The sequence below is a fragment of the Carassius gibelio genome, chromosome A5, assembly GCF_023724105.1.
Source record: "Carassius gibelio isolate Cgi1373 ecotype wild population from Czech Republic chromosome A5, carGib1.2-hapl.c, whole genome shotgun sequence".
NCBI lineage: Eukaryota > Metazoa > Chordata > Actinopteri > Cypriniformes > Cyprinidae > Carassius > Carassius gibelio.
Window position 1 is genome coordinate 23,652,367 of NC_068375.1, and position 12,111 is coordinate 23,664,477.

Below are 12,111 nucleotides of genomic sequence, written 5' to 3' on the forward strand. Positions count from 1 at the left end.
TAATAATTTCTAATTAGTATTATTATTATTTTGTTACAAGGAACAGCATTTATTTAAAATATAACTTTTTTATATCATACATTTTGTTTTGTTTTTTTAATTTATGAGCTCTTGCTGAATAGTATTTAGTTTTTGAAACAAAAAAAAATAAACATCTAAAATATGTCAAATAGAATTTCATAATTGTTGTAACTTGGTAACAGTTCATGGCCTCATGTTAGTACATTGAAGAAAAAAAAAAAAAAAAGAGTTTCACATCCTCTACCTGTAGGTGAGTATCTGCGCATGCTCCAGCTCTTGTGTTGGGTGTGTGTAACACCATAAATACCCCAGTCAGGTGCAAAGAGCCTTTTATGCAAGTATCCTTGTGTGTGTGTGGGGACTAAAAGATGAAGGTCTTACTGTACGTGTGTTTTATTTTGTTTGTTACTGATGAAGCAACTGGACAGACAACGAACCGTAAGTGAGATTAAAAGAAGATTGAAATATGTTGCAATGGTTATGTATTGTCTGTTTTACAAATAATCATGATACATTAGATGTAAACTAAAACACTCACTATGGTTTCTGTATGTGTTCTTCAGCTGCCTGTGATAAAGTTAATAACTTTGACGAATGTTTGAATAATGGGGGGCTCTGTGATGAGAATAAGAGCAGATGTACCTGTTTCGATGGACAACCATTCTGTCGGTAATCGACTCTTTATTGATGAATTTTTTTTGTGATACTCCACACAGTAGTCTGTAACACAAGCTTGTTTTGAGATTCACTCCTTTCTTCTGTTCTCTGTGTAGGTGCAACAGTCAAAAGGGTGAGTTTTACACTGATGAAAACTGCACTCAGAGATGGACAGTAGTGACCTTTGCCCTGGTGGCATCTCTGCCTGGTCTTACACTCGCTGTGCTGGTGGGGGTGATCGTTTACATGATAATGGTATCATCAGACAAGAGCCACACAGGGTGAGAATGAGCGATACAAATCTCGAAGTAGTTTTAATGTAATTAAATGTCACTTTATTGATTCTGAATATCATCAGGCGAGTCTTTATGTGTCTTACATGGTGTGACTTGTGACTTGTGTGATTTAAAAAAGAATGTCTTAAAGCCCATGATGCTCATTAAGACATGTTACATCTAACAAGTAATTAATTCTCTCTCTGTGCATGTGTTTGTGTGCAGTGAAGGAAAGACGGCACCCAAGACATCCTCTAAAGGGCAGGACATGTTCCCTGGAATTGCTTTTTCTTCTGATATTAATGTGAGTCAACAATGTGTGTGTCTTGATGGTAAAATAGTTAATGATTCATAGAGGAAGCACAGCGCTGCCGTAATCTTAACCAGATACATGGATCTATCTTGGAAAAACTTTTGGAAGTCATACAGCACAACAAATCATAAGCAGAGCATATAAGACATTTTTAAGGCTGACCGATCTGACAGGGATCGATGTTAGCTTCTTGAGCGATCTGCTAACTATTAAAATGCACATGGTCTTGATCTTTCTTTTTTTTTCTGCCTTTTGTTTTGCTTTCAAAGGGTCGGCCTCCCCCAAACATGAGACCTGTGCAAGAAGATCATGTTCTGAAAGCCATGCCCAACCGCCCGTATAGGTATTTCATTTTATTCTTAAAAACTTTATTTCTGGCTTGCTGCTGACAGTATTCTCTATTTTTATGGAGTGAGAGATATCCAAAACGAGGTATCCAAAATGCCCTCTGTAAAAACCTGGAGCTTTCACACTAGCACTTCTGGGGCTCATCCGGGTTAGATGACGTGAACGCTGTTTTCTGAACTGATGTGAACGCAATCATAGTTAAATCAAGGAAGTGAACGACTAGTGATGACAATAAACGTCAAAATGATCTCAAAGGAGTTTTTTATTACGCAAATCAGGTAATGAATTACTCATCCACAGACGTGTACATGTACAACAAGTGTTGGCTTGATTCAAAGGGCAGGCGCACACTTTCTATTTAGTCTTACTGAAAATAGACGACAAAAGTATTCTAAAATCTATTTTAAGGTTGTGTTCTGTGTCAGTTAAATTAAATAACAGTTGGATGTAAATTGTCTGCACTAAAGTAAAACAATGAGCTGCTAAAACATCCTGTCGATCACCTTTTTCTGACTGTCTATATTACTATCATAATTTCATTCCACTCAACAGGCAAGCATTATACCAGTCATCCACCGAAATGCAGATCAATAAATAAACAACATAAATTAAATAAACAAAATACAGTCCAGTAGCCTAAGGTTAATTAAATAATTTAATAATGTAATGTTTTCTTTAATAATTAATCTATTAATTTCTTAATTTAAAATAAAGTATTAATAAATCCATCTCTGATAATCCCAGGTTGCTATGGTCTCACGCAAGGTTGTTTACACATCAAACTCGTGGCCTCAAGTAATGGATTGGATCTGGAGGCCACGCCATTTTATCACATTCCCATGATTTAAAATATTGTGGCTACGACAAAACTAAGTGAACTGAGTATATCACCTCATCCCACTATTCTCTCTTTATGCCATATTCAGTCTTTATTCACATACATTTTCAGATATTTCCACATATTCACAGTCATGCTTTATTAACATACATTTTTGTGGTACTTAGATTAGCCTACCATAGATTTTTTTTTTTTCTTTAGCGTTAATTAATTTATGTGAGTACAATTTTGACTGCTGCTGGTTGTTGTTTTACTGTTTAAACTTTTAATTAAATTAAATTAAATTAAATTAAATTAAATTAAATTAAATTAAATTAAATTAAATTAAATTAAATTAAATTAAATAAATTAAATTAAATTAAATTAAATTAATATGTCTCTGCAGCATATTTAGATGGATGCGTGGTCCTCAAATGGGATGTCCTGCTTGCACTATAAGTAGGCTACATAGTCAATGTTACATAAATTATTGAATAGCCAAGATAAGATTAGTTGTATTGGTAAGATTAGTTTGAATCAACGTTGTTAACTGTCTCTAAAATATATTTAGATATCACTACAGCTAGTCAAAATGTTATCTGTATGCTATATGTTTGTAATGTATCTATAACAGGCCTACTAATAATTATGGTGAAATTGATCCTGTGTTTGAACCAATGATCTCTTTATATACGAGAACAGTACAGTGGTTGGACTGTAATATTGTTTATAAACTTTATTTGCTATATCGTTATGTATTTTAGTATTTAACTATCTGCATCCCTCTTCAGTTCATCCAGCAGTGTGCATCCATCTGTTAACAGCATGACTGATGGACGACACCGTGAGCCGAACAGGTATGTGGGCAGTAGAGCCTATGATGCTGGTAGATAAATTAAACAATACATTTCGATATGTTTTTAAGTGTTAACTAAATTCCTTAGTGCTCTCCATTAACAAAACGCTAACTATCAGATAATCTGGCACATTTAGCATATGATTAATTAGCATGTATAACTGCTCGTGTGGCTGAATAAGAGTCTGTTATTGAACTGAACTCTATCAACACTGACCTGTATCAGGCTGAGTAACAATATTCCTGCCTTCTGTAGAACTGCTTAATTTGTTTCATAAATGACTAACTTTGTTATTGTTATGAAACTATGCAAATGTAATTTTAAAGAATTTGACTTTCTCCATAATTTGATTCTGCTGTTTTCCCGTTTCATACTGTGGAGCTGCTTTGAAGAAAGCTGTGTATTGTATAGAGCACTTTAGAAATAAAGGTGATCATGAAGAATCTGTCTCTTAAAATGTCACTTTGATTGTCTCCACAGTGTGTACAATGGCATGCGTGACCCTCCTTTGGGAGGTCCTGTGCAGCCTTACAGGTAGTTCAGAATTCTACATAAAATGATTAAGAGCTCATATGATTTTACCACAGATTCTCTGGCAAAAAAGTGAAAATAGTAGTCTGCATGTTTTGTACTGCATGTTTTGTGTTTTTTGTGTGATTGTAGCAATGGCGCAGTTCGGGGTCAGATTGTTAGCAACCCTTATGCTAGAGATTCACCCAGCCGAAACCCCTATAAAGAACACGGCTCTTCTGCAGACTACCACAGTGATTACAGACAGCATGCCCCTTCACACACATATGAAGACCTGGTATGGTTCAAAAATATATGAAACATTTCAGTTTCAGGAATAGATTAGTAAATATTTATGAGTTTAATTGGTTTCCACCATGGAGTCACTAAGATATTATGGTACAACATACAGCAATTGAGCAATTGAGGAGCAGTGTTCTGATAAGAGTCAGGATATGAGGTTTCTGTGGATAACCAAAGGTCTTCTCTTCAAATAACTCTTCCTTTTGCTCTTTATCACTTCAACAGAAACCGAACCAGCCCTATTCTCCTGCTCCACTCTTTGCTTCCTCTGAACACGGAAACCTCCGCAATGGATTTCCACGACCCCAGTTAAATCTACAATACTAGAACCCTTTTCTTTCATTATCAGAACGGATCCATTTTGTAATTATTTGATGGGTTAAAAATATATTTTGTTGCTTAAGTTCTTTAATTATTGCCTGATGATTAAAAAAAAAACGAACGTAGTGTTGCTAATTTGTGCTTACTTGTGTAGTATAATACTGGTATTTATGTTTATATGTCCTGTAATATAAGTTTGAAATGTACATTGGGGCACGAAGTCTAAAAGTACTTTGGAAAAATTAAAACCCTAGATTTTCAGATAAACTGAAAATATTTTTTGGAACTAAAGGAAGAAACAAAAGTTCTACACTTGACCATGATGTTAAATGGGAAAGACAGAATGAGGAATTTACAGATGTGCAATTCACAAACAAGTGGCCTTTCACCAACAAAACATGTTTATTGTTTCCTGCTTTTAAAATAAGGTCAGATTTTTGGTTGTCATTTTGGATCATCAGATTTTGAAGTCAAAAACAAGAAAACATGCAATAAAAAATAAATTCATGTAAATGTTTTATTTATTTAAAGTCTCTCCATTAGTTATGCTGTTTATGTTTACTGAAGAACTGGAAGTTGACCTTACAAAGAGTTTTCCAAAAGAAAAGCAGCATTGCCAGATAATAAATACATTTCAGAAAAAAAGGCAGTCTAGACAGTTTGTTTCAATGTCCCACACGGTTTCTTCAGCAATTCTAAACCACATTGCCAGATCCACTCAAGTGCTGCTATTGGTGCTAAATGCTCTTGCTGAACCGTCTTCACTGAAGCATCTCATCTGTAACCAACAACGAGGTCTAGAAATATTGGCTAACACTTAACGGACATGCAGTCTTAAATGGCTTCAAATCAAACAGCACATGAGGTGTAATTATGTGTGTGATAATGTCCTTCTGAGTCAACTGATTTAGACTTTAAATGCTGACAGTACAGAGAACACTTCTGGAGAAATGCTGCACTCAAAACAACATCCATGAAAAGACAACATTTTATTCATGTAGGAAAAGGTGACATGAAATGATGCAAAAAGGCCCAAACATCCATCTCCATAAATGCTCAGGGGTTTATGGTCTTATTTAAACTCACCAAGATTTAAGATTTATCTAGAGACATATAAAAGAATGTCAAATACTCAAACTCGATTTAGAAAAAAACTATAAGTAACCAATTTAACTAAGCACTACAGCGCCACTCTCTGTTGTGTCCATGTCACATATTGGCAGCATTGGGAGGTTTATTTGTGGGAACTGAAGGGATGCGCATACATGTGTGTGCTTGAGTGAAATCAGATCAGCCCATGTTTTTGCGGTTGCCATATCCTCTCCGGTGTGTATCCTTCCAGTCGTCCCAGTCACGTGCCTTCTGCAGTGCCTCTCCATCATCATTCTCTTCCTTCCTCTCTCTTTCTGCTCTCTCATCTTCCTCTGCATCGTCATTTGCTGCGGAGGAAACATTCTACATATAAACATTCTACATATAATTTATGTTCTGCAAAAGCACTCAACATGTCTGCGAGTACCTGCACTGCGTGGGATGCCCTGGTCAGGTAAACATCCTTGCCGCCGGTGCTGCTCATACCATTCATCCACTGTCATGGTAGAAAGACTGGGATAGCCTGCACCAAACACTCTGGAATACATTCAGAAAAAAAAAAGATTACACAAACAAAACTGCAGCACTGACCATCACAGACATGCTTCAAATACACACATACTTTGCCTGCACAGCATCCTTAGTCAGGATAAAAGGCTTCATAGGCGGTCTTTTAGGTGGAGATGGCTGGGGCATGCTCTAAAGAAACAAACAATTATTAACTTAAATTTTAGATAATAATTCACATTTTTTTAAATCGATATATTTTTGCAGTAAATCAGAGGTAGATGTACGTAGAGTGGTAGGTATGCAACCACATCATTCACACAAAAAACACACAGATGTAATAAATGTGGCGATTAAACACCTGCTTGAAAAGCTCCATCCGTTTCAGAATCTCAATCTCCTGGTTGATAGATTCGATCTCCTCGAGGGCCAGGGTGACCCACCTGCGCACATGCAGCAGGTAAAAATCTCTCACCACCTCTTCATCGGCTGAACCAGATTCAACCAGCCCCCTGATCTCACTCAGCTTAGCTTCTGTCTCCTTACGCTGATTAAACCTGGAAACAACTTACAGAGTAAATATGCAACATGTGAACGTTACACAAACATCATCACAACTAATGGAAAAGACACAAACATCTTAAAATATTACATATACAGTACACTATCATTCAAACGTTCAGTGTATGTCAATCATCATGGTTTTATTCAGCAAGGACCAATTATGCTGATCAAAAATTATATTCATAATGCTACCAAAAAAAAATGTCAATTTCAAATAAATGCTGTTCTTTTGAATTTTCTAGTCACAGAATACATGAAAAAAAGTGTCAGTTTTCACAAAAATATAAGCAGCACAACTGTTTTTAACAATTAATAAAAAGAAAGGTTTCTTGAGCACAAAAATCAGCATTTATTAAAATAAAATTTATTGTATATAAAAAATATTTTCAAATATAAAACCGTTATTTGAAAATGTAATTTATTTCTCAACATCACTGTTTTATTTTATCCAGTATAAATATAAAATAAAAAATCTATTTCATAAAGTCATCGGTGTACCCTTGGACACTGGATGATGAATACATTCATGCATGTAAAAAAATATTCAATAGCTCCTTTCACTCCTTTCATTTTTGTGTCAAACGTTCACTTTCACGCAGCTGCTTTTGGCTCAGAGACATCATCTTAGATGACTTCAGACATTTCTTGAACTTCTGTAAACGGTGTGTATTTAATTCGTTTGTGTGTATTTCATTTAATCTGCGTCAGTATGTTATGTTTGGCCCAGAGTAGACATCTTACGTCAGCACGTTCTGAACTTGTACGTGCTCACACCAGTTATCTTGTGCAGTGTTCACAAAAAGCACATTGCCGGTAATTTACCAGCAACTTCTCACACAGGTAATTAGCCAGAACAAATTTAAAGATATTTCTGAAAAGGTCCTGTTCACACATGAGTTTTTTACGGTAATTGAGCAGTAAAGACTGTATGTGTGAATGGGGCAGCTGCCAACCCACCTCTCAATTTTGGCTTGTCTCTGTGTTGCCATGGCAATGAGGTCTGACTGTGACATTGGCATGGGGGCTGATGGATTCACCTGCTCCTCAGGAGGAGTATCTGCGGTGTTCTCACTGGTTTTGGGCAGCTGAAAACTACATATGTCATAGTTCTTGCATCTCTGGAGGAAGTCCATGAAGTAGACGCGGGCTGCCTGCACATGCTCCAGCCGCTTGCTGCGGTTCACCTGTTTCATGGTGAGCGCTCCCAGAAGAGCCGGCAACAACAGGTACTTCAGGTCGGCTGTGGAGATCTCCTCCAGTGCCTCATTACGACTACAGAGAAAATAAGCAAATTAAAAAGGAGTTTGCTTTTGTTTTGTAATGGTCTTGGAACCCACTGGATTTTTTTTTTTTTTTTTTTTTGCTAAATAAGTTTTTCATGTTCAAATACATTCCTGAACAGTTTGTATAATACAGGTGCTGGTCATATAATTGGTTGATTTATTTCACAAATTCCATTACAAAAGTGAAACTTGTATATTATATTCATTCATTACACACAGACTGATATATTTCAAATGTTTCTTTCTTTTAATGTTGATGTTTATAACTGACAACTAAGGAAAAACCCAAAATTTAAATATTATGAAAAGGTTCAATATTGAAGACACCTGGTGCCACACTCTAATCAGCTAATTAACTCAAAACACCTGCAAAGCCTTTAAATGGTCTCTCAGTCTAGTTCGGGAAGCTCCACAATCATGGGGAAGACTGCTGACTTGACAGTTGTCCAAAAGACGACCATTAACACCTTGCACAAGGAGGGCAAGACACAAAAGGTCATTGCAAAAGAGGCTGTCTGTTCACAGAGCTCTGTGTCCAAGCACATTAATAGAGAGGCGAAGGGAAGGAAAAGATGTAGTAGAAAAAAAAAAAGTGTACAAGCAATAGGAATAACCACACCCTGGAGAGGATTGTGAAACAAAACCCATTCAAAAATGTGGGGGAGATTCAGAAAGAGTGGACTGCAGCTGGAGTCAGTGCTTCAAGAACCACTACACACAGACGTATGCAAGAAATGGGTTTCAGCTGTCGCATTCCTTGTGTCAATCCACTCTTGAACAACAGACAGCGTCAGAAGCATCTCGACTGGACTGCTGTTGAGTGGTCCAAAGTTATGTTCTCTGATGAAAGTAAATGTTGCATTTCCTTTGGATATCAGGGTCCCAGAGTCTGCAGGAAGAGAGGAGAGGCACACAATCCACGTTGCTTGAGGTCCAGTGTAAAGTTTCCACAGTCAGTGATGGTTTGCAGTACCATGTCATCTGCTGGTGTTGGTCCACTGTGTTCTCTGAGGTCCAAGGTCAACACAGCCATATACCAAGAAGTTTTAGAGCACTTCATGCTTCCTGCTGCTGACCAACTTTATGTAGATGCAGATTTCATTTTCCAACAGGACTTGGCACCTGCACACAGTGCCAAAGCTTCCAGTACCTGGTTTAAGGACCATGGTATCCCTGTTCTTAATTGGCCAGCAAACTCGCCTGACCTTAACCCCATTGAAAATCTATGGGGTATTGTGAAGAGGAAGATGCGATATGCCAGACCCAAGAATGCAGAAGAGCTGAAGGCAACTATAAGAGAAACCTGGGCTCTCATAACACCTGAGCAGTGTCACAGACTGATCGACACCATGCCACGCCGCATTGCTGCAGTAATTCAGGCAAAAGGAGCCACAACTAAGTATTGAGTGCTGTACATGCTCATACTTTTCATGTTCATACTTTTCAGTTGTCCAAGATTTCTAAAAATCCTTTCTTTGTATTGGTCTAAAGTAATATTCTAATTTTCTGAGATGCTGAATTTGGGATTTTCCTTAGTTGTCAGTTATAATCATCGAAATTAAATAAACATTTGAAATATCAGTTTGTGTGTAATGAATGAATATAATATACAAGTTTCACTTTTTGAATGAAATTAGTGAAATCAACTTTTTGATGATATTCTAATTATATGACCAGCACCTGTATATTAATGCTGGTTTAATTGACAGTTTGCTAATATAATAGCACAATGGAAAATACACACACAGTACATCATAGTTGCTGAAAGAAAACTGCTGCACTCCTGTAATGTTCAATAGTGAGTAACAAATCACCAAATCAGTGAAGATAGGACATCACCACGACGAGCCTTCAGTCGGTTTACACAGCTCGGTCATACGCTAAATAACTGTAAGAACTTGGCAACAATACACTTTTCTAGATTAAAAGGCCTTTACTGTACTGAAAAAGTATAATACACACATCCTTAACATTTACTGTTTTGACTTACAAAAGATGACTAGACAAAATATGATTATTATGAACATTATTAACGCGTCGCTCGCGCGCAATCCTTTGACGGCTAACGTTACAATGATTATAACAGGAGCAGTTTAATATGTCGCCCTTTTGCAGCTGAGTGTGTGAGTCCGTCTGTGTGTCTGTGTGTGTGTGTTCCTCAAACCTGAACAGGTCGAGCTGATTGACCATCCCCGTCGCCTCCTCCAGCTGCATGATGCCGCGCTTCACTTTCACCTGAACTGCGTTGGAGTTGCTCGGCTCGTTTGTGGAGTCCACCTCTTCATACAGCTTCCAGCCCCGGTCCAGTAAATCCGACAGTTTCGGAGCCTCTGAACCGCTGGGGTTTTGTGTAGTGTTAGTATCTTCGGCGGCCGCCATTTCTCAAAGCGGATTTAAGATCCAGCTCGGCTTCCGTTTGTTCCGGTTCTTAGCTTCCGGTCGGTTCTCTGTGTTGCAGTTCTGACGTCTCACTGAAGATGTTAATAGAGATCCTTTACTACTTTTCTGTTTAATGTCGCACTAAATGTGTATTATATCCTTTACGAAAACAAAAAGACATTATCATTATCATTGAAACAGAAGTACGTTAGGTAAGGAAACTAACTAACAAATAAATACCTACAAATATAACGTTAGCTGTAAGCAGCGATTACGGGGCCAAGCACTACTTCAAGCATGCCTCAGACCAACTGCAGGAATTAGTAATTTAAACCATTTTAAGATTATTGTAGTCAAAATGGCTGAAAAATCATAAATAAAACCACTAGTTATATGATTTCTTGGCTTATCACTGTTGACCAATAGATGGCGGCATGGCGCTGTTACCAAATAAATGTGTAATGGTCAGTGTGAGGTGACAAAGGCACATACTATGGCAAGCCGTTGTAACATTTAATCTATAAGCCGTACTGGTATCGTTTTCATGTTACTAGTACTTATTTTTTAGATACTAGTTTCTTTTCCATTAAGTAGTGCTTATTCTTCAGGTACTAGTGCTTATTATTTAGGTACTAGTGTCTTTTGTAAAGTTAGTACTTATTCGTTAGATACTAATACTTAATCATTAGATACTAGTACTTATTTCAGTAGTGACTAGTATTCAATCGGGCCGGGACTTTAACGCGTTAATTGAGACTAATTAATTACACAAAAAATAACGCGTTCATTAAGATTAATTAGTTACAGAAAAACATTTCCTGCATTTTTAATAACTTATTTTTGCACCGCGGAACGTTTCTCACTGGATGAGTTTCGGGGGACCAGTGTTGCCAACTTAGCGACTTTGTCGCTAGATTTAGCGACTTTTCAGACCCCCATAGCGACTTTTTTCCAAAAAAGCGACTAGCGACAAATCTGGCGACTTTTTTTGACAGACCTTATTTAGTCTCTGAGACTCTCCGGTACTGCCGCACGAGCTCTCTCTCTCTCTCTCTCTCTCTCTCCCAGCGTGCGCACACGCCCCTCTCTTTCTCTGCATCTGCTTCTGCTATGTACAGCGGGCAGAAAGGAGCAGCACTTTATGTTAAAAAAATATATTCTGTTGCTTCTAACTCTATTTTACATACAAGTATAGCCGAAATCACAGTACAATCATTATCTTAATTTTATGTGTATGTGATTTAATTAGACAATGTCGTGAATAGGATTTTAGTGCAGAGATTAACATCTTTGAGAGCTGGTTATGTATTCTTAATGGACAGCGTTTCAGTCATTATAATATTAATTCCGTTGTCGGACAACAAAAACATTAAAATATAATAATAAAGAACTTTTATTGAGAATTTTGGCTGCCTTAAAACGCAGTACATGAGCATAGAAAGGGCGATATAATATGACGCACTTACGTCATGAATATGCTAATTAGCATATGACGTCATCTAGCGACATTTAGCGACTTTTCAGGCAGGGTTTAGCTACTTTCCATTGAAAGAAGTTGGCAACACTGCGGGGGACCGATTATACTGAAGCACCAACTAGCGTTTGCATATCACCGCAGCACATGATCGAACTTCAAGTATCACCTCAACGCAAAACATATAGCAGCTAGCGTGGACTTTACACTTTATGTTGAACTATGTATTATTTTGTTGGTGCAACTGGCAGTTTATGTTGAACTCTTTATCGTTTTGGCAAAGGTTGTTGAGAGTTGGACTTAGTTTGTTATGGCCTCTGAAGCAACAGAGAGATGTTTTCTAATAGTCAGTGTTTCCAATGTTCTGAATGTAATTGACAGTATTGTGTA

The 12,111-nt window shown here is 37.3% G+C and overlaps 2 protein-coding genes across 2 annotated transcripts; one reads left to right on the forward strand and one right to left on the reverse strand.

Moving 5' to 3' along the window:
• Positions 1-296: 296 nt before the first annotated feature.
• zgc:158432 (uncharacterized protein LOC555281 homolog) lies at positions 297-4,890 on the forward strand. Its single transcript, XM_052592655.1, has 9 exons — positions 297-459; positions 585-690; positions 795-959; positions 1,179-1,257; positions 1,536-1,609; positions 3,223-3,288; positions 3,769-3,822; positions 3,952-4,096; positions 4,327-4,890. Exons 1-9 carry the CDS (start codon positions 390-392, stop codon positions 4,426-4,428), a joined length of 861 nt encoding a protein of 286 aa, XP_052448615.1. The 5' UTR covers positions 297-389; the 3' UTR covers positions 4,429-4,890.
• Positions 4,891-4,921: 31 nt separating this feature from the next.
• On the reverse strand, positions 4,922-10,303 carry LOC128005102 (immunoglobulin-binding protein 1). Its single transcript, XM_052592653.1, has 6 exons — positions 10,033-10,303; positions 7,543-7,857; positions 6,383-6,578; positions 6,137-6,213; positions 5,942-6,051; positions 4,922-5,861 (listed from the first exon to the last, which is right to left on the reverse strand). Exons 1-6 carry the CDS (start codon positions 10,245-10,247, stop codon positions 5,713-5,715), a joined length of 1,062 nt encoding a protein of 353 aa, XP_052448613.1. The 5' UTR covers positions 10,248-10,303; the 3' UTR covers positions 4,922-5,712.
• Between the last annotated feature and the right edge of the window lie 1,808 nt (positions 10,304-12,111).